This window comes from Anguilla rostrata, chromosome 17 (genome assembly GCF_018555375.3).
Source record: "Anguilla rostrata isolate EN2019 chromosome 17, ASM1855537v3, whole genome shotgun sequence".
Taxonomy (NCBI): Eukaryota; Metazoa; Chordata; class Actinopteri; order Anguilliformes; family Anguillidae; genus Anguilla; species Anguilla rostrata.
This window is the reverse complement of record NC_057949.1, coordinates 7028218-7050665: the sequence shown is the minus strand read 5'-3', so window position 1 is coordinate 7050665 and position 22448 is coordinate 7028218. Positions and strand designations below refer to the sequence as shown.

At 43.5% G+C, this 22448-nt stretch overlaps 2 protein-coding genes across 3 annotated transcripts; both read left to right on the top strand.

The window, feature by feature from the left end:
* The first annotated feature begins 256 nt into the window (after positions 1–256).
* Positions 257–8156, top strand: si:dkey-16l2.16 (ras-related protein Rab-35). Its single transcript, XM_064316211.1, has 7 exons — positions 257–892; positions 2011–2984; positions 3274–3324; positions 3806–3929; positions 5842–5966; positions 6125–6249; positions 7606–8156. Exons 2-7 carry the CDS (start codon positions 2930–2932, stop codon positions 7753–7755), a joined length of 630 nt encoding a protein of 209 aa, XP_064172281.1. The 5' UTR covers positions 257–892; positions 2011–2929; the 3' UTR covers positions 7756–8156.
* Positions 8157–9512: 1356 nt separating this feature from the next.
* Positions 9513–22077, top strand: rnf25 (ring finger protein 25). 2 transcript variants are annotated; one of them, XM_064316157.1, is made up of 11 exons: positions 9513–9861; positions 13726–13797; positions 14179–14275; positions 18754–18821; positions 19427–19496; positions 19714–19785; positions 19930–20076; positions 20374–20463; positions 20694–20831; positions 20984–21290; positions 21373–22077. In XM_064316157.1, exons 1-11 carry the CDS (start codon positions 9839–9841, stop codon positions 22002–22004), a joined length of 1716 nt encoding a protein of 571 aa, XP_064172227.1. In that variant the 5' UTR covers positions 9513–9838; the 3' UTR covers positions 22005–22077. The 2 variants fall into 2 exon arrangements, with proteins under 2 accessions (XP_064172227.1, XP_064172228.1); XM_064316158.1 differs by lacking the exon at positions 9513–9861 and adding an exon at positions 10849–10868.
* Positions 22078–22448: the final 371 nt, after the last annotated feature.

The following is a 22448-nucleotide window of genomic DNA, read 5'->3' as shown; positions in this document are numbered from 1 at the left end:
GAACTGAATTGCCACTAGAAAATGCCGCACTATGCCGTTTCGAAAACGCATAAATGCATAATGATTTCCCCATTGTTCATCGGGAGGGATTATGTTAAATTCTAAACATAATTCAAAGCATAATCTGAATTTGAAAAGCAATTATTTGTGTTCAGATGTTTTGGTCATGTATTAAAGACCGCATCGCTATAATCTTTAAAGTCTTGATCAGTAAATCTGACCACATTTGGAGCGGTCATCTAGAGTAGAAAAAACGAGTTACTAACTTGGATTAAGTGGATTTACTGAGGGCTTTCAGATGACAATACGCTGTTAGCAGGCACAAGTACCGTTCTTGTTTTTATACGGAAAAGACTCGATACCAGCTGTAACAGGGAAAGAGGAACAGGGAGTGAACGGCGAATGGAGGGAGGGATCAGAAGAGAGAGAGACACATGATTATCCAAACCAAGTGACTCGATTTTCAGGTGTGGCCTAAGGCGGCGGTCCCGCACCCTCCGGCAGCCCAAAGACCACGAACTTTCCTGATCAACTTCCCCGGGAGCCGTCTGGACCGGTCAAGCGATGCTAATGTGAGACAGGCTGTCGAAGTAGTTTTCCATTTAGACGACCGTTTTATTGAGCGCCTCACAGCAGGGCGTTTAAAAATTACTGTTTCTCCAACGTGGAAAGTACACGGAATGGATAAAGAAAACTATTGTTAGCTAGTTGGCTAACGTTAGATTGCTAAATATGAACTATCCTTAGCCGAGGCTAGCCAATTTGGCTATCCTTGCTTTGTAAGCTATTGAAAACAGACAGACGGATTGCTCGTAGTTGTTAAACTATCCTAGCCATCGAAGTTAACTAAACTGTCAGAACCTCGCCAAACCGAAGTGAATCTTACTTTATGGTAAGTTATTAGTTATTTACTATCATTTTGCTATTTGTAAGGTTTGGAGTATATCATTCCATGCTAAATTTACAGATGACAACTATAACCAGGTTGGGCTAGAAGAAAAGCGCAAATACATTTTTACAGAACCAGTAAAACAGTATTAAAGTAACTAGGGAATATAAGTATAATTCGCTTACTTGACCACGGAGCTGCCGTGACTCATCTGCCTTGCTAATTGTGCAAGCCAGTTTGTAACGTTCGCTCCGCTACGCAAGCTTGACAGTTAGCCTTGGCTAACTGTTCTGTTAATGAGTTCTTTCCAGCTCATTAATAATATCATTAGCCGTTTCTGATTACTGTTGCTAAACGTCGCTGTTTAGCGCCAGTACTGGTTACCTACTTGTAGCATGTTTCACATGCGGATGGGCAACCTAGCTACGTCACTGTCAGTTTACAGCATAGGTTAGTAACTAGTAGCTAATATAATAGCTACATAAATATATTTTCGAATTTCCTGGTACACCTCGCAGTGTTAGCTGTGTGTTGTGTGTAAATATACCAATTGTAACAGTTGCTTGTTTCTTCAACAGCGTAAATTACATTGGCTAGTCGATGTTCAGGAACTAGCAAAGTCGGGATCCTTTCCTGTTTTTGTGGAAACTCCTGGTACAATTCGCTCTATGGTCTGTAGTTGCAGTGCCTCTGGATTAGACAAGGTCCAGTCAGGCGTGTATTTGCTTGTATCGTCTGCCTATTTTACACAACAGTAAATGCTGTACTAAATCACGGCAGCGCTTCCACAGAACGGTCAGCATTTGTAACCTTTCCCCCTTTTCCATTCTATATTATCAGTCTTCAGGTGTGGTTTATATGTCATCGTTAAAAAGGGAAGCAAATGAAGAACCTGTTTGATGTGTAGTCAAATTTAGTGGCACAACTTTTGTGGAGAGACCGTGAGAAAGAGAGGTATAAGCAGAAGTCTTGCTTACAAGTGGTAAATACTATATACAGAAGTATCTTACTGACCAGACATAAAGCAACTGAGGAGTTATTAATAAGGAACTGTTTGGTTAAACGGTGCCTCTTTCCTGTCATACTTTGTGAGCTGTAACCATGTTGTTTTCTTATTTCAGGTTCAGGCTGAGATGAGGGAACCACCTGGACAGAGGTGTGGACGACCAAAGTAAGGGACAAATAAACTAAGAAAGAGAGAGTGAGCAAGACCAGTCAATGCCAAGGACGTACACAGAGAAGACAACATCAGATTGAGAGGTTTCTCAAATTAAAGAAAAAAAACATCTGAATTTTGGACAACAGACTGACAGACATCTGTTCAGTTCAGGGGAAAATCAGAAAATATTATTTCACCATTATTCTGTGTTTATGTTTAAGATTACGGTGTACAGTTGGGCAAGAGCAATCGAAACACCTGTTGTTGATGGGATTCACCTCCTACAGGTATCATAAGATATTCAAGCGCATATATTTCCCACACTTAAATACACTTATATATTCCGAATTGTTTTCTCAAGTGTCCTGCAAGTTAATAACAGCACTAAATTGCCCTTGGCAATTCAGTCGCAGTAAACAGACACTGAGTAGACTGGTTGGAAACTCATTTTGGGAAAATGATACTAACGCTAAATAAACTGGTGGACGTGCAACTGGAATAAAGGTGAGTTGTGTGAAAAGCACCTTCCTGGGATTTCTGCACTGGAGCTGGTGGGGCTGGCCTACACTCCACATACTGTTGAACAGAAAGTGAAATTTAATGACAAGGATACGCTTAATCAGCAACTGAAACCGCATGTCAAGATAAACAGGCAACGGGAGGTTAAACATGAAGCAGGTGCCGTGAGGAAAACGGAATATTGGGAGAACGCTGGACGTGCCGCTATTTACTGGACTGCGGGGGCAATGAAATATCCCGTTGCTCTGAACTGGAAATTAAACCTTCTAAACTGGAAATAAAGGACCACAACAACCTGGGAGAGCCAAGCCCTGGAATTGCCTGCTACCATTAAACAGGTTTTGACTGGAATACATAAGGAAATGGCGGGAAAAGACTACAACCATCTCTTCAAACTGCTCATCATTGGAGACTCAAGTCAGTGAAATTTTAAAACCTCTTCATATAACTTTTGTCAGCTTCCGTGAACCGAAAAGATTAAAACCGTAGTTACTGTCGGTTCCTTTGCATGTCTGATTTATTTATTAATTTGAGTGATGCAATTTCAGCAGAGTTTTGGGTCATCATTGGTAACTGAACTGAGCACACCAGTAAATTGTCTAGCTAATAGGCTTCAGCTGCTGAATTGGTAGCGCAAGGCCTGGCAGTAACCTCAGGACCTGCAGTGTTTGATAGCTGGCTGACGTCAGCTGTTCATTTTTCACAGATGTGGGGAAAAGCAGTCTGCTGCTTCGATTCGCTGACAATTCTTTTTCAGGTGAGTTTTGCCTGTACTGTACCCTTCTACGTCTTGCAGGCAATCATATGGCGGTGGTTATAATGATAATTCATCGTTTCTGTCGTGTAGTGAAATGTCTTGATTTGATACACGTTCTTTATCTGGAGTCACTCAAAGCATCCAGTGATGCATGTGCAGAGTACGTGTGGTCCTGAGTGTGTGTGGAGGTTCTCTATTGGGAATGATGCTATACTTCTGTGGCCTTTTTCACTTAAAATGCTGTTGGGGGAAGAAGGAGGAGGTGCAGAAGTGTGTGCGGGGGAGGGGGAGTTACAGAATCTGTCAATACGTCAGGCTGCATTGCATTCACTTAGCAAACATTCTTATCCAAAGCTGATTGTGGGCAAAAGTGGAGAATGTCAGTATTAAACTAAGCAACACAAAAGTGTGATATCATTCAACTGTAAAGTCAGTCAAAATATCGCTATACTGTGTGTGGTTTGGTTTACGTTTTCAACAGGCAGCTACATCACGACGATCGGAGTGGACTTTAAGATCCGCACGGTGGACATCGAGGGGGAGAGGGTCAAGCTGCAGATCTGGGACACCGCGGGGCAGGAGAGATTCAGAACCATCACCTCCACGTAATTTTTTGTGCAAATAAAACCCCACACAATTGCCACTGACAACAGAGGACATGCTCAGGAGTGTCTGTGTTGGTTACTTTTGCTTTAGCACTGGAGAGAGGGTAGGAACTGTGACCATATGTTTACCAAAATGGGTGTGAGAAGTTGGCTGCATCCTGGTAGGAAGTATAATAGGGAGGGTTTCTGTGTCTCTCATATTATCCCATAAGGTACAGACAGAGAACATGTACAGTGCCCTGAAAAGTATTTGCTCCAATCCTGATTTCCTCTGTTATTGCATATTTGTAACACTGAATGGTTTCAGATCTTTAGACAAAATGTAATATTAGACAAAGGGAAGCTGAGTAAGCACAAAACATCTTTTTAAATTATTATTTTATTTATTTAATGAAAAAAGTTATCAAACACCCATATCAAAGTAATTTCCCCCTTACACCTAATAACCTTGTCTTTCACATTGCTGTGGAGGAATTTTAGCCCACTCTTCTTTGCAGAACTGCTTTAGTTCAGAGAAATTGTTAGGCTTTTGAGCATGAACTGCTCATTTCTGGTCCTGCAAAAGCATTCCTATTGGGTTACGATTTTGATTAGGCTATTCCAAAACTTTAGTTTTGTTTCTTTTCAGCCATTCAGGTGGACTTGCTTTTGTGTTTTGGATCATTGTCTTGCTGCTTAACCCCATTACGCTTCAGCTTTGGTTCATGGACAATTTTTCTGGTACAGAGCAGAATTAATGGTTCCTTCAATAATGGCAAGTCTTCCAGGTCCTGGGGCAGCAGAGTGTCTCCACACCTTCACACTACCACCCCCATATTTGACTGTTGGCATGGTGTCCTTGCAATGAAATGCTGCATTTTCTTTACGCCTGATATAATGGACCTGTGCTGTCCAAATAATTCCACTTTTGACTAATCTGCCCATAGAACATCCCAAAAGGCACGGGGATCATCCAGGTGCTTTTTTGCAAATGTGAGACAAGCATTGATGTCTCTCTTGATTAGCAGTGGTTTTCACCTAGCTAATCTCCCATGAATTATATTTTTGTCTAGGCTCTTTTTTATTGTGGAGTCATGACCACTGGATATAGCTGAGGCTAGAGAGACCTGCAGTTCTTTAGATGTTCTTATGGGATCTTTAGGGACATTTTGCTGGATGAGTTGTCACAGTGTACTTGGAGAAATTTTGGCAGGCTGGCCTTTCCTGGGAAGATTCACTACTGTTCCAAGTGTTTTCCATTTGGAGATAAGGCTCTCATATTAGTTTTTTGAGAAATTGCCTTGTAACCCTTCCCATGTATTTCAAAAACATTTTTCTCATCCCTTTTGAAATTTCCTTTGGTCGTGGCATAGTGTGCTTGTAGAAACTAGGCGATCACTACTTCACTGTGATGGCAAGGTTTAGATTCAACAGCGCTGGCTGCAATCAAACCTGGCTGAGTCCAGTCAGCTAAACCTAATTATCAATTAAATTTGGGAAATTGTTTATTGTGTTTTGTGTTTACTCAGGTTCCATTTGTCTAACATGACATTTTTTCTAAAGATCTGAAACCATTCAGTGTGACAAATATACAATAGATGAGATCAGGAAGGGAGAAAATACTTTTTCATGGCACTGTAATAACAGTCTGGATTTAAGAAAACTGGCAATAGAGAAAAACATGACACCAGTGTGGAAATGAAAATTGTGTGGTACCGTTGGTTATCCAGTTCACCTAAATTCTAACAAGCACCATTAGGTAGAGTTTATGTGATTGTTAATCATTCATTTTTCTGAGCTGTGTACAAACTGGCATACACTCTGGTTAAAGAGTAACCCATAACCAGACTAATCACCATTAATCTATATGACTTGTGTTAATACACATAACCAATGTTTGATCTCTCTCTCTCTCTCTCTCTCTCTCCCTCAGGTATTACAGGAACACCCACGGTGTAATTATTGTATATGACGTCACAAATCAAGAATCATTCATAAATGTCAAGAGATGGCTGAATGAAATTTCCCAGAACTGTGACAACGTGTGTAAGATTCTAGGTGCGTATTCTCTTCCAGGCCTGTATACATGACCACATCCACAGATGGTGAACGGTCTGAGTTTAGCGATGTTTGAGTTTCTCTCTCAAATGGCTGAAAATACTGAAATAATGAGCGAGGGTCACTGAACCTTTCTTCGCTACCATGTTTTTTTGAAGTTGGCAACAAGAACGACGACCCCTCTAAAAAGCAGGTGGACAGCCAGGATGCTCAGCGTTTTGGGGAATCAGTGGGCGTTAGAGTCTTTGAAACAAGTGCCAAGGAAAACATCAATGTGGAAGAGGTGAGTCAGACAGCATTCATATGTGTCACGTTCATATTGTGTTCACACCAGGCAGGAGAAGAAGGTGAAAGAAGCAGATCCTGTTAAAAGGGGATTGTAAGTGTATGATGTAATTACTGTCTGACCCAGGCTGACAAGGAGTGAGTGTATCAATGCAGAGCTGAGAGAACATGCTTTTCTGAAGACATTTTATTGTGTACACGTGGAACCACATCACAGCCCGCACTGCTGAATATTAATTAACTCAGTAGAACCATAGAGGTATAAACCCTTTAGGAATAGGGATTGTTCGGGACTCTGAAATGCGGTAACTTTGAAGGTGAATTCAAAACACACCAGATTTAATTTGAATAATTTATCGGAATGGTTCCTTGTATTTAGCCTTTTTTTTTTAATGGGCTCTGTTTTCGTAGCTATAAATCATTTCACATTTCATTGTCAATGACCAATGATCAAAAAAGCCATAAGTGGCCATAATAACTCTTCCCCTTTGTCAGCTTTCTGAAACATGCAGCATATTAAGACAGCACAATACAGTAGTAGCCTGTCTATAGTTGAGAACTATTAGCAAACAAATGCTACCTGTCTTGCATTCTCAAAAGTGAAGGTATTAAAAAAAACTTTAGATACGTCATAAAGAATGTTTGTTTGAGACGCTGAAATCTACTGACCAAGTGAAGACGAGAGCGAGGCAGAAGGATGCATGTACTGGACCGTGATTTTAAAGCAAAATGAGAATGATTCCAGCTTCATTATAAAATAGACCGCTTCAGTGCGGGAACACTGAAAGGGCAGCTGCGGTCCCCTGATGAGCAGACGGGTTCTGGCCAGTAGTGAGTACCCAGCTCAGCCTAAACTGCTTCTGAATGCAGTCTTCATGAGTAAAAGCATCCCGTCGCTGTGTCAAGCAACGTTTTAAAAGGCGTTTCATTGTAAACAAGGTGTCATTCTTTTAGTTTCATTGTCTCACTCCCTCAAGAACTTGCTTTCCGACTCGCAAGTTTTAGATGAGTCCGACCTGCAGTCATCGAGAGAGTTGTTTAAAAAAAAAATTATCAACAGAAAATGGAAAGTGTATTCTAGTTTCATGCAAATTTAGTTTGGGATGGGTGTTAATAACAAAGAGACTATATTGTGTAATTAGGAGCTGGAATATGGAATAATTGGTTAAGCCACTCCTAGGTTCACACCCTGTTCCATCGACCTGTAAGGTTCTTCTGCATACATTAATGTTATGATTTAAATGTGCGTTATTTTTGCAACACTTCCAGCACACACGCACACACTCACCTACACGCCAGGTGTTCTTCATGTTGTGTCTGCGGTTCACGCTCTCCTGGTCCTCCTCCTCCTCAGATGTTCATGTCCTTCACCCATATGGTCCTGCGGGCGAAGAAGGTGAGCCAGAGCCGCGCCGAGCGGGAGCGGGAGCGGGAGAAGGACACCGTGCACATCAACTCGCACCGCGACCGCGAGCGGAGGAAGAGGGGGAAGAAGTGCTGCTGAAGGAGGCCGCCAGTGTCCCATTCACACTGACTCCATTCAGTCCCACATTAACCCTAACATTGCACTGAGACGGTGAAGGAGGGGAGGAGAGGGGAGGGGAGGGGGGCAGAACCACTGTTATGTGCCGAATTTATTTTTTATTTTTATCCTTGTTGTTGTTGTGGTTGTTTTAAGAAATGTCATTCCTTTTACTGTTGAAAGGGAAAGAATGGGGACGGGCAGCGTGTTCTCATCCTTACGCTTGTGTGCGCTGAGAGCTTTATCGATTAAAAACATGAACTAGGAAGGACTAACGCGTTTGAATGGTTTAACCATGACCAGTGTGTGAAATGTTCATTTTATGTTAATAAAGAAAATGCAATAGCAGAAACAAATAAAAATAAACAATAACGGCAATAAAACTGGAAGCGTGGGTTTTCCTTATTTTTCATCTGGAGTCTTGTATTGCATTATTATTTCTGCTGTTAAGAAGGGTTCCATGTGATGTCCTTACAAGTTGCATGCATACATGGATACTTCGATCTGGCCCTCGAGCAAATCCGGCCCTGGTTTTCATTTCTCCCAGGCAATTAACTGAACAATTAGTGCTACTGATTGATCAGACTCTTCACACCACACACAGAGCGCTAGAGGATATATTTTTCCAAACCACTGAAGAAAAAAAAAAAATTTTGCTTCAGCAGTTTCTGCGCATGTTGAGATCACTTTCACGTGAAGTTGGACCCCCCTTTGCTGCTGTAACAGCCTCAACTCTTCTGGGAAGGCTTTCCAGTAGATTTTTGAACATGGCTGTGGGGATTCGCTTCCATTCAGTTACAAGAGCGTCAGTGAGGTTGGAAACTGATGTTGGGCGTAAGGCCTGGTTCACAGTCGGCATTCCAAATCATCCCAAAGGTGTTTGATGGGGGACAAGGCAGGGCCAGTCAAGTTCTTCCCCACCAAACTGCAAACCGTTTCTGTGCAAGCCTTGCTATGTGCATGGTGGCATTGTCAGACTGAAACAGGAAAGGGTTTACCCCAAACTGTAGCCACAAAGCTAGATTTTCCGTCAATGGAACTGAGGTGCCTAGCCCAAACCGCAAAAAACACCCCCAGACCATTACTCCTCCTCCACTAAAGATTACAGTTGGTGCTATTTGGGTCAGTACTACACATTCCACCAAAACAAAATTCATCCGTTAGACTGCCAAATAGTGAAGTGGTTCATCACTCCAGAGAACACGTTTCCACTGCTCAAGTCCAATGGCGGCGTGCTTTATACCACTCCAGCCGACCCTTGGCATTGCACATGGTGATCTTGGGTTTGTGAACTGCTTTTTGACCGTGGAGACCTGTTTCATGAAGCTCTTTTGACGAACACTCATTGTGCTGATGTTGTTTCCAGAGGTAGTTTGGAACCCTGTAGTGAGCGTTGCAAAACGAGGGCAGATGATTTTTATGTGCTACATGCTTCAGCACTTGGCGGTCCCGCTCTGTGAGCTTGTGTGGCCTACCATTTTGCAGCTGAGCTGTTGTTGCTCCTATACATTTCCACTTCACAATAACAGCACTTACAGTTGACTGGGGCAGCTCTAGCAGGGCAGAAATTTTACAAACTGACTTATTGAAAAGGTGGCATCCTATTACAACCTATTCTACTGCCAGTGTTTGTCAATGGAAATTGCATGGCTGTATGCTTGATTTTATGCACCTGTTAGCAATGGGTGTGGCTGAAATAGCCGAAACCACAAATTAAAAGGGGTGTCCACATACTTTTGGAAATGCCGTGTATATATTTGGTAGAATGTGCACCATCATCGCCGTCATAGTCCTAGTTTGCTGGGACAGAGTTCGTGATTATTTTGCATAGAGTTCTGGCAGGTCTGCTTATTGCTTCCGTACAATTCTGTCAAGAGTGGAGGAAAAATAAGACGAACTCAGTTCATGAGATCGAGACGAAGTACGATGATTATCGGTTCTTGGCGTGTATTCGCAAGACAAATGATTCACCAGTGATGCATCTTGCTCGACCGACCATCTTTCATGACTGTGTTGATTTTGGAAGTGCTGACAGCCTGACCGCCTGGTCCCCGGCGAAGGTAGAATGAAGATGGCTGCGGAAAGCGAGTGAGTTTGCCTGATGGAAATTTACGAGTTCACGTTAGTTTAGAACTGGAAGCAGAATGTTGAGCGAGATGGTTTACATTTTTCACAGTTTACAGATTATATCTGTACTGGAGTGTATACCACTGGTTTAGTAGCCTGCTTTGTATCCGTTTATTGGATGTAAATTTATTAGCTGGCGAGTTGGGTGGATAGCTAGTATGTCACGATTCCAGTGAAAAAATTTAAATGAGTAGCGAGTTAGTAGATTCCATAGCTTTATAAGAAAAAAACTTGACACCATACACCCGTTTAGCTAGCGTGCTACATTACATACGTAGAAATGAAAGCCGTCGTATGATTTCAGATAAGCAAGCTATAGCTAGCTAGCTAGCTACTGCATGTTTTGTTGAAGCCTTGGGATATGACTAGTGCTATCTGACCAAGATAAAATAGCTGTGTGAGGTTTGTAGTTGTAGCTGAGTTTGTGCGACGTATTCGTATTATTTAGCTCTTTGTCCTAGATCAATGCTAAGGCAGATATTTTTCTATTACGTAACCATTTTACGGGTATGGTAACTTGCTAGCTATTGATTGCAAGCAGCACTTTTTTATGTCTGAGTAGCTATCTTGGTAGTTTGCTAACATTACTTAGTCATACGTGGACGCGACAGTAGTGTTGTGAACGTCGTCCCCTGACCTGGGGTTCCGAGGCCGGGAGCCTGGCTTCGCTATTATCTCACACCTAGCCGTCCTGGAAGCGTCAATTGTTTAACTAAGTCATGCTTAGATTTTATTACGTTCAAGTTAAATCGAACATGTGCAACTGTTATTTGGAAGAATATCACAATCTGGGAAATGCTAAATTCCTATTGTCCGTGAAAACTAAAGTCAGATTGGCCCAGATTCCAACGTAGGTTTTCAACCAACAGTTCTGTGGTTGGACCTCTGGTATTCATAGTTTTCAGTTACTTGACTGCTACGAAGGGGTGGTGGGCAAAACATGGACGGCAACACTGGAAACTAATGAGGTACACCACAGACCTGTACATTTTCGTATTTTACAGCAAACGAGCATTTTGATCACCCCTCAAAATATGTGAAACAAAGATATGTTGCACGTCTTGGGCACGTAGCATACAGCACCAGCACCAGAGCTATTCACATCCTTAACAGCAGCAAAGTCCTTGACGTATTGTTTCTTTAGACACTATTTCATAGTGTTTGAAATGGCGTTATTTTTGCAAAACAAGAGGTGACATCATCGTTTCCCCCCAAACCCAAACACGGGCATATCCATTATCACAGTGAAATAAAATTCAAAACTAACACTACCGCTCTTGACATCTTTGCTGCAGAGTGTCAGCTGCCTTAAATTTACTGGCTATGTGACTATTCCTGGGCCTTATATCACAAAAGTAGCACAATTCGTTTAAGGCAAGTCCAAGTGAACCGAGTTAACCGATCTAACCATTGCAATCACGGATAACGGGTATCACTACAGTGTTTATAAATCCGCCCTGTCTACCCAGGATTTCCCACTCGAGCTGTCTGTGCGTTGAGTTCACATAAAAGGGCCAGTGTTTGAAACAACTGGCCAATCGCACAGAATCACAGAGAAAAGAGTGACGTATTGCTTTACGCAATAAATCTTTTTTTTGCAGAATAAGTTCGGTATGTTCGTGAATAATTCATCAGCGCATATTGAAGAATGGGATGTGAGGGGGACTAATTGAAATTCGTCGGAGCCTTCACGTTTTCTTTAAAAAAAAAAAAAAAAATTATTGTCAGTCAAGATACGCTTAGGTAAAGTTTCTATGAATTATTCATGAACCTTCCAAACTCATGTTTAAAAAAATAAAAACTCACTGCCCGTAAAACCAATTTTATAATCTGTGCACCGACATGAATGGATATGGAAGAATAATCCGGTCGTATTTCAAATTAAACTGCCCCAGGTTTTCAAACACCGCCACATCACGGAGACACTATGTTCAGGGGAGGCGACAGAGCATGAAATATGTTATGCTTTCACAAAGCAATTGGGATTTCATTGAATTAAATTCGACTAGGTACTGCATGGTTAAACCCCAGCAACATTTTTTATGATGCCTATTTGATAGAAGTGGCACCATATTTGAAGAGTGGAGGGTCCCAGGTTTTCAAAACACCCCCTAATCACCAAGACTCTGTGTCCAGGGGAAGGAGCAGAGCATGATGTACTGTGTAATGTGATGTTTTCACCTATACAAACATTATGTGCAAATATACTCCAATTCTCCTTGCCAAAACACAGTAATACCCAGCCACTTTTTCATGACAAGTTGCATAGTTGATGTTACAAGAACGTAAAATTATTAAAATAAAATGTCTAATTTTTTTTGTTAATAACACTGTTTACAACAGTGTCCCTCAGGTAGAGATGGTGGTGGAGTTCATGCCGTTCATATGGTTCATACTCTGCATAACTATATTTTGATTTATAAAAACATTTGCCTATGCTTGAAACTTGATTTGACTGTTTGTTTAGCTTACCTCGGTGTTATAAAAGCCTGTTGTGGCTATATAACATAGTTCAATGTTTGTTAAACACAGCTTTAAAATTGTTGTTAAACTGCATTATTATTTATATAATTGTAAAACCATGACTTTAATGCTTTAATATCTGAACAATAGCAGTGCCAGTGATTATAATGGTAAAATATTTATATAATGGCATTTTATACAGCTTTGGGTTAAACTCCACATACTTCTGGTTATAGCCACACCCACTTCCGGTTTATCCAAACCCAAATACAAATAATTTTTTGGTTGAACATTTACAGATACAAACAGTGACACCTCCCTCCACCCCTAGTGACTCTGTTCATTTCAGTCCAACAGCTGACTAATGCCTTGGCACAATCTCTGTTCAGCAGAATAGTGCACATTTCCTTCCCCTTCATTAGCTATTCAGTGTCCAGGCTGATGCAACCCTAATGTAAGAATACTGACACTAGTGCTGTTCCCTTCCGCTGTGAGGTTGTGACATTTTACCATGAATGTCCGGAGGACCTCCTCTGCATGGTCATTGTTCACAAGTTTGATCCCAAAACGCACTGCTAAAGCAACAACAGTGTTTTTCAAAGCCTAAAACTGGAAAAGTTTTGACTGGCCTAGTCATTCACCCAATATGAATCAAACTGAACATGTGTTTTACATGCTGAAGAGAACTTAAGGCAACTAGGCCCCAACAGAAGCATGAGCTGAAGATGGCCGCAGTACAGGCCTGGCAGAGCATCACCAGAGAAGACACTCGGCACCTGGTGATGGCTGTGGGTCGCAGAGTTCAAGCAGTCATTGCATTCAAAGGATATGTGACAAATTACTAAGCATGACCACTATCATTTGCATAACATTAATATGTCCCAAACAGTATGGTGCCCTGAAATGGGGGGGGGGGGGAGGTGAGTATATATAAAAAGTGTTGTAATTTCCACATGGTGAAACCAAAGTGTATAAAACACCCTTGAATAAAAGCTGAGAATGTGTACTTGAACCACATGTAAATTGTAGTTCAAGTGCACATGATTACAAATAAACAATTATGGCATACAGGGCCAAATCAAGAAAGACAATATTTAGTTATTTATCAGTAACTCTCATTTCTGTAGAGTTCCTGTTCACTGAATACAGCCCTGGGGTCTGAGCCCTTTGACACAGTGCTGCTCCCTTATGCCCTGTTGTTGGGGCGGGCATAACCAGTTACACCTTTGTCAGTAACCATAAAATTCATATCCGTCACCCTGAACCGCCTTTTTTATTTTTAACTGTGTTCAGTAGCTGGACAATATTTGCCATGTTTGGTCAGGGTGTTGGCTGTTAATTTGGCTGTGGCTCTCATTTCAGTGTGCTGTCTGAGATTGAAGTCCTCCAGTCCATCTATCTTGAAGAACTGAGGGTCTGTCGTAAAAGCGACAGGTAAGATACGTGCAAAGAACATTCCAGAACGTGACAGAGTATCTTGTGCTCAAACACATTCTTCCCTTTAATTTGATGTGACTTGTGAACACCTCAGTGCAGCCATTTTTAATTTCTGCGATAAGTTCTCGTAACCTTTACACCAAGCGTTTAACAAGTTTACCGTGTTAAATTATGCAGAATGTCTGTAAGATAAGAAAAGTTGATAGTTTTATGGCACTGAAATTCACAGGTTTAAAGGTCTACAGCAGGTTGTAAGATGGTGACCGAGGGAGTAGAGGCAGGAAAGGGATTGTGGGAGCTGAAGGAATTGAATGAGAGAAAATGGCCGCTTGTGCCGCAGTTTACTGAACCCTTGTGTTGCTGCGGTTTTTCGTGCAGGGACTGGGACGTTAGCGTGGATCTGTACCCCTCCACGGCCGAGGACTCCCTCTCCCAGTTTGTTCGGCTCACGCTCACCCTAACCCTCGACTCGCAGGTATGGTCGACCTCTCCGTCCCCTCCTTCGTTAGGACCCGTCCTCCTGTGGTTTGGCTTTTTAGGCGATTGGCAGTTTTTTTTTTTGTCGCTGTTGATTCTGTCTGAAATGGCTGCACGTGTCACAGCAGGGAACTAAAGAAGGTGTGAAAGGATGTGTGTGATTGTGTCTCGCTGGTCTTTGCAGCCACCAGCGGCAGGTGAGGCAGGCATTTGGACTGATCGCAGGTCAGCCTTTCTCCGTAGCTGTGCTCAAGCAACGCACATGCAGCCCAGCCACTGTTTTACAACACGTAAATCTGGGAAGCATTCTTGTAAACATCTGCTGTGGTTTGATTTATCAAACCAAGCAATTTTTACATTATTATTATTATTATTATTATAGCAATTATTATCGGCTAGAAATACAATACCTATTTTGTACAGCTATCTTATTGAACCTGTGTTTTGTAGTTGTCCATGACCATGAAATGCACTTTTTGTATGTCGCTTTGGATAAAATGTAATTACAGGGGGTGTCATTGAGGAAGTAACTTAGCATCAGCTATGCGCCGATCCAAGGAGTTGAGAGCCCGCTGGGCATCATTAGCATTTTAGTGTGATTCAGGAAGGCCATAATAGCCCCCGAGGGTACTCCCACTGGATCCGCGTGACAAGAATTTGTGGTGTTGTTTGTGTTCAGATAACTACTTGAGAGATGGACGTGGCATGAGCTGAAGCTAGCCTTTGCATTAGTATCCCTGTTTGCCTTGCAGATTATAAGAACTAGCATTACACGCTGAGATTGAGACAAAAAAGGTTTTTTAGTGTTCAGAGGTGACTGACTGGCTGCCTGATGAACCCTACAGTCTGGATCTTGACTGTGCCCGTGCTGATTGGCTGGGGGCCCCACAGGGTGATGCGTACTTGGCCACAGCATTAGCCAATAAGGGCCGAGTTCAGTGAGCATGGTGTACCTCACCTGCTCACTGTGATCGGGGTACTGCAGTCTGGCTGTAAAGCTCCTGTACAGCGACTGCTCAGACGAGCAGGCAGATTGCAGAGTGCGAGTTGGCGCCCCCTGGCTGCTCGCTTTGGCAGGTGCGCGCACCCGAGGGAGCATCAGCTCAAGCTGACGGAGGACCTTGAGCTGAGGTGTGAGAACGGTCTGTGCTGTAAGGAGTCTTTAAGAGTCGCATCTACAGAATAATAACTGAGAGGACGTCTCATGGGGCCACATTTATCAGACCAAGTGCAGCTTAATCGTAGTCCTAGTCGGACGGGCCACAGGGTCCGCTGGTTTTTATCGTTGTTCAACGCTATTAAAGCATTCCATTACACAGTCGAAGGGGAATTTCACCGCGAGACAACATCTGGCTCATTTAACAGATCACGGCGTAACTGACGAATTCCCTTTGTGTGGCTGGGCCAAGAAATCGATGTACTGAGATACCGGCAGACTTTTGGTATGAGGGAAATTTAGTTCTAGAAAAGGACAGCGAGGTTCCATTCGTGCATTACCACCGTTAGGATTTGGTGTGATGGCTGCTCAATCATCAGATCCATGTGTTTAAAAAATAACAGAGACTTGACAAGCTGATTACCGAAAACATTAAAGACCATGCTTGCGGTAGGATGACTGTCAATTGACGTAATTGACCCTAACCTTGTAGGTGGTGTAACTACATGCGAAGTGACTAAAAACCCTACAATTAAAACATTTCGTTTTTAACTGTTAGTAGAACTAGTGACACTGCTAATTTATTTGTCAGACCCACATGTGCAACTTTTGTATTTATTCCACTAAAATGACGAGTCAAGCAGGTAGTTGCGCCGCTGATGTGTCATTTGAGAAGCAATGAATGATCGAGAAGTGACAGATCTGTCAGCCTAAATTTATTGAAATGGGTATATGTGGAGAATATCAGCTCTCGTATGAGGGAATGGCAACCACACATTTCTCCTTCGTCTCCTCTCCCCCATTCTCTCCCCTCACTGGTATTCCATAGAAATGTCTGTTCTTGCCAGATTTATTTTGGCAACCAAATATTGAACAAGTCGTGACCGTTTCTGAAATAGCTTGTTTCGAGTTGACTGCATAAATCAATATTCAAATAGTTATTTAAATCTTTGTTACATTAAACACATGCAATTTGCCCCTCTGAAGCACCATTTTTTTTTTAGTAGAACTTAAGCAGTAAACTGAACTGAACACAAAGCTAGATTTTCTCTCTTCAGTGGCTAGCTTGCTAGCGAGAAACGTTACCCTCTCTCCAGCCAAGTAGTAATGCCCAGCCCCACTGTTTGTACTCCGTAGGAGTGGCAACCTGTGACTGGCATTGTCTGATGCAAGGCCATGGACTGTAAGTGCCTGTAGTCTTTTGTAAAGCTGGTACCTGGAGCATTCACAGTAATTTGGGTTTGTATCTTTGCAGTTACTATAGGTTGAGCTAATTTTAATCAGGAGGACAGCTACTCTTCTACAAGTAAAAGTTAATTCTATGGTGAAATTCCCCTTTAACTCACCTCACCTGGTTTCTTGGGTCCGAGTTGGTTGCTGATATTAAGGTGAAAACAAAAACCAGCAGACCCTGTGGCTCTCCAGGACCTGGAATGAAGATCACTGATATAAAGAAAGGCATATTAGAAAAGTGCATAGAACAAGTAAGATATCAGTCTCTTTTAGCTGGAGAAAACATTTGAAAAGGGTGAATAAAATTTTTGTAATCCTAAATGTGATGACATTCGTACACTTGATTGTATGGGTGGTGGGGTTGTTTGGTTATTAGCTGATACCTTGACATGCCAACTAATTGTTTCTAATGTGAGGGTTTTATGTAGATTTTCAAAAATCATTAACACTGCAGAATAAACGGCTGGTTATGCCATTAGAGGCCCAATTTTTTCTTTCCTTTTTGTGTTCGTGCTCTTGCGTTCATGTTCCTACGCTCTTCTACGTTCACGCTGTTTTAATGTTCATTGTCTTTTACGCGTATGTTCTTATCTTCATGTTCTGTGCTGACGTGTTGCCATGGCTGCATGGTGATTTTTCATTCACCTGGTGAATTAAACGTGCCATTAGTATATTTTTATATTTGCAGGCATCTCGGTGCTCTGTTGCCTTATCTGTTTTGGATGCTGTTGCAGTTTGGTGAAAGGGGGGGATGGTTTCCAAAAAAGAAGCAACATTTTTAAACGGGAGCGCTTTCTCTCCTCAAAATGGCCGAATGTGGTGTAGAGAGAGTCTTCATTGCTTGTAAGAGCAAAGCAACACCATTGCATTGCGAATTAAGTTCTGTCATCAATACTGCATATTTAAAGAGCGTTTTACAAGTTGCGTGTTTAGACAAACTGGTTATGCGGAGAAAAATTCTCCCAGGCCACATTACCTTTCCATGTATCAATGTGGGATTGCTTCTTAAGCTTTTACCATATCCCTGGAGCCCTGTCAGTATTGTATTTGCATATGTTCTGTATCGGATCGTTTGTTCTTCACCATGGACTGACGCTCTGTATGTCTTCACACGCGGTGTATATTTCTTTGTCTGTCTGTCGATCAGGACTGCACGCTTCCATTCCTCTGGAATCTCCGGCCTGTCGTTTTAAAGGCTGCTTCATACTTTCCGCGTCCGGCGTGTCCGCGAGGGTCCGCTTTGGTCCTCGTGGCGTAAATGTCGTCATCCGCCCGGAGGGTCCTGTTTTGTGAAAAATTTGTGACCGCGCAGACTGTACGCATAGCAAGCGCACCGACTGCGTATGCGCCAGATAAGAAAATTTAATGGATGCTTGTTTTGAAGAGTTGTGCGAAGAGATCTGCCGTTACCCACATTTATACTGTCTATCTGGGCATTCATAAAAATATTCTTTCACCGCTCAAAAATCCTATTCCGTCAGAGCAACAAGATAAACCCGACAATAGCCCTAAGATATGCCTATACAGCAGTGAAAACGCTGTTGACTGAATAACAAAATAAACGAGACAAAGTTTTAAAAAATGATACCATACGATGTCATTCTACAGTCAATATCTGGGACTAAATATTGAATAAATATACAACCTTCCCATTGGTTTTACGCGTAGAGAGAGTCCCCCTTTGAGACTGAGTGGTCATATATTGTCTTGGACAATCCGTTTGTGAAATACACGTGCATTTGTGATGCCTGGGTACCTTCCAAAATAGCTGTGTGTAATACCACACCTGTTGTTTACGGAGTTGTCGCCCTTTTTAGTAGCCTACAGTTTGGCTTGATTGACAATTCATGTATTCAGTAGGTGAGAGTATAAGCTTTCTAACAATGCATAGCACGTCTAATTTTGCTTTTGGAATAGCGTTTTATAGGTCAGCGTAACCAAAAATTTTCTTATCGTCGCATTCACTTACGCATTCACTCCGTGGTAATGGGACTGTAATGGAGTGTAGATCGTAAAATGCGCATGTGTGGAAAACCGGCCCGAGTGCTAATCTCTACTTCCCCCCCGCCCCCCCTTCTGTCTTTCAGTACCCTTCATCTCCTCCCACCATCTCTATTCACAATCCCCGCGGCCTCTCCGATGACAATCTGCTCAGGTAACTGATAAATCGCATTTTTCACTCCTTCATGTTATAACATGTTTCCCCATTGGTAGCGTCCAGCAATACCACACAGGAATCCAAGACTACTCAACACCAAAAGTGCACAAGACTTTCGTAACATCAAACTTTAATACGGTGGAACTTTTCCGACTGGAATTGATGATCTCTTGGTCTAATTTAACTTTATTTGTTCTGGTAAATGTCTTTATACTCTTTATTGAATATATGATCAAACCTGACACAGTGCAGATGTGCTGAACTTTACCAAAGTCTTGCCTACCCTTAAGCACGTAGCATGTACTGAGATCATTACAAGCTTCTTTGAACTTTTTTGAAAACATAATGGCAAATATATTTTACAACAGTGTAATATATTGGAATATCTGAAACAATAATGAATATATTCACCATAAATGGGGAAGTGTTGTAATATGTGGTTGATATTTTTGGTATATTACCCTGATGTAAGGGGTGGTTTAGCACTCTCACACTGTGAATAACACCCACCCCTCCTCCCTCCCATGCCTCCCTCCTCCCCTCCTCTCTCCCTCTCTTCGCCCTCTCTCTCTACCCTCTCCCCTCCTCTCTCACCCTCACAGTGTCCAGCGCTGTCTGGAGGCTGAAGCTCAGGCCTGGCTGGGGACCCCTGTTCTGTACCAGCTCATCCAGGTCATTACTGCTGTCTCTCCAGCATTGCTCACTCATCACAGAGTATAGCTACTGCTAGCATTAGCGGTGCGGGTGTGTGGGTGTGAGTGTGAGTGTGTTTAGTTTATGTAGCCGTGTGTGTGTTCATTTTTGGTATTGAGGAACAGGAAAACGACTATTCAGCATCCCTCCGTCTTTTCACACCTCTCTCTTTCTCTCTCTCTCTCTCTCTCAACAGAAAGCCAAAGAAATCCTGACGGAGAGCAATATTCCTCACGGGAACTGCGTCATTTGCCTGTACGGCTTCAAGGTAGGTGCTGATTGGCTGAACCAGAGCAGAAAAGCATGTTGCACACTTCAGCTCCGCCCAGTGTCTAGTCGTTGCTTTGATGAGTGGGCTCCCGCCCGGCTCGTCCCTCACCGACTCTGCCCCCCCCCCCCCCCACCCCCACAGGAAGGAGAGGTGTTCACCAAAACCAGCTGCTATCACTACTTCCACTCGCACTGCCTGGGCCGGTACGCCTCCCACTCACAGCACGACCTGAGAGAGAGGGAGAGAGAGCGGGAAGAGGACAAGACCCGGGGCAAAATGGAGGGACAGGTGGGGGCGCTATGGCAACAAGATTCCACGCCTGCAATTCCTACACACACCAGATACAGTTCTCCAGATACCGAAACACAGGAAGTGCCGTTTTACTGTGGAAGAATTGAGCCAATTGGGCCACAGCAGTTTGTGTGTTGATTGACACGTTATTAGACTCTCTAAGTCCTTATTTGGAAATGTGTACCTGGATTCATATGTCTAAGTTTTACTTGACAGAAAGCATTTGTTATCTTTGTTTTACGACAAGTGCAAAGAAATAATCCGCCTTCTCCCCCCCCCTCCCCCTTCTGATAGGAACTGTCAGTGGTGTGTCCAGTTTGTCGAGAGCCGCTGACCTATGACCTGGAAGTTCTTCTAAACTCTCCCGCGCCTCACTTTCCCAAGGTCAGAGTTTCAATGTGTCTGAGCTTAAAAATACAGTCTGTGTTGAGCAGTAAAATCTAAAATGCTCTTTTCATTCTTGAATGTTGTTAATTGAGTGTCACTTTACTTGTGTATTCATCTGCAAGTAATGAAGCTTGTGAATAATTGTCCTGTTGTGCTGTTAAATGTGGAGCTGTTATTTCACCTCATGACCAGTTCATTGTTGTTTTGTCATTTCCTGTGTACCACAGACGGAGGGAACAGTCCTAGGGGCGGAGTTTCAGAGGAAGTGGGCCGAACTTCAAAGTATTCTGGAGCGGCAAAGGGAAAAGGGCGGGATTATAGACCCCGAGGCGGAGTCTAACCGTTTCCTCATACATATTAATCAGGTGAGGGAGTGATTCAGCATCATCTGACAACTGCATGTCCACTAACATTCCAGTCCTATATTTTACACGTTTAAGTGCTCTGAGAGTGTTTCTCTAAATGACATTACCCTGCATGCTGTTACTGATTTGTTCTCTTTTTTCTCTTAACACAGGCACCTACTGAAGCCAGCAGCATTGGTCCTGACCCAGATTCTCCTCTCAGCCTATCGCTTCCCTCCACTGTCCCTCCCTCCACCAATCAGGTCACAGCTTCTCAGGGTCCACAGCTGTCTGGCCAATCAGAGTGCAGGACTGGATCTGGCAGCAGGAGACGAGGCCAATTGAAGTGGAGCAGGAGGCGCGAGACCCCGCAGGAGCGCAGGGGGAGTCCCAGCAGCCTTGGCGAAAAGGACATGGCTAAACTCTCCCTCTCTTCAGGGCGTGGGACTGAGCTCCGGGGGGGCGGGACCGAGCTCAAGGGTGGGGGGTCTGAGCTCAAGGGTGGGGGGTCTGAGCTCCAGGTGGGTGGGCCTGAGCTCCAGGGGGCGGGTCTGAGCTCCAGGGGGCGGGCCTGAGCTCCAGGGGGGCGGGCCTGAGCTCCAGGGGGGCGGGCCTGAGCTCCAGGGGGGCGGGCCTGAGCTCCAGGGGAGCGGGACTGAGCTCCAGGGGGGCGGGTCTGAACTCAAGGGGGGTGCGGCGGTCGATGATGACGGCATACTTGACGTTGGCGTGAACCACACTCGGCGAGACCTCGTCGTGCAGTCAAGCCGGTCGGAGAAAACCGAGGGAGAGGAGCACGTGAGAATCAGCCAACCGGAAGCTGTAGCTTGTGACGGACAGGAGCAGACGATAAACCAGTCGTGCCCGGACATTTTAAAATCCAGCAACCAGTCTGACTCTGCTGGACCTGGGAGAGGGCGGGGCCAGAGGTACGGCCAATGGGGGAGAGGCAGGAGGAGGAGCTCAGGTCAACAGCCTAGACATTTTGAGGAGAGGAACATCCACGGGGTGGACCGCTCGGACACTCCGAGGGACAGCGCACATCACAGAGGAGGCCGAGGGTTCGGCTACTGGGGAAGGAGAGGAGGCGATCACAATGCTCACTTTAGAGGAGGCGGGGCTTACAGGAAGACTGGGAGGGGCTTCACCCGGCGAGAGGCAGAGAAGGAAGTAGCCAGAGACGGAGGGCCTTGAAGTGTCATTACAGGAAATGAATGATGTGCCTCCGTTAAAATCCACCGAAATAAACCTCTACGCTCACTCTGAATCTCACTGTCGGCCTTATTTTGCACGTGTTCATTTGTCACTAACCGGATGCCCAAGAAAACTGTATATAAAGTCTGAATTCATATTTATATATTTATATACTGTGTTTCAGTGGAGTAGTTATGTTCACTGGCGCAGTGACCACATACTTTAACTTCTTGGTGAAACCTAGCTGCTCTATTAAAAATGATACTGCAGTTGCATTACACAACCCAGTCTTAGATGGATCGTCTAGAGACGATTGTCTTGTCGATAGAAAGCTCCATGGGTAATAATCTCCTTCCTTTTGGTCCTTTTTTTAAAAGGTTGGGAAGTTATATTTTTTTCCCCCCACATTGGCTCAAGTGTGGGTCTTTTCTGGTTTGTTTATTC

What these genes read in the sequence shown, in the direction of transcription:
- rnf25 (XM_064316157.1), top strand. Translation starts at nt 9,839, where the DNA reads ATGAAGATGGCTGCGGAAAGCGA. An exon ending in CCCTAACCCTCGACTCGCAG is followed by an intron (nt 14,276 to 18,753) that starts GTATGGTCGACC and finishes TCTGTCTTTCAG; the next exon opens with TACCCTTCATCTCCTCCCAC. An exon ending in GGGCGGGACCGAGCTCAAGG is followed by an intron (nt 21,291 to 21,372) that starts GTGGGGGGTCTG and finishes TCTGAGCTCCAG; the next exon opens with GGGGCGGGCCTGAGCTCCAG.
- si:dkey-16l2.16 (XM_064316211.1), top strand. Translation starts at nt 2,930, where the DNA reads ATGGCGGGAAAAGACTACAACCATCTCTTCAAACTGCTCATCATTGGA. An exon ending in CGCTGACAATTCTTTTTCAG is followed by an intron (nt 3,325 to 3,805) that starts GTGAGTTTTGCC and finishes CGTTTTCAACAG; the next exon opens with GCAGCTACATCACGACGATC. An exon ending in CAACGTGTGTAAGATTCTAG is followed by an intron (nt 5,967 to 6,124) that starts GTGCGTATTCTC and finishes GTTTTTTTGAAG; the next exon opens with TTGGCAACAAGAACGACGAC.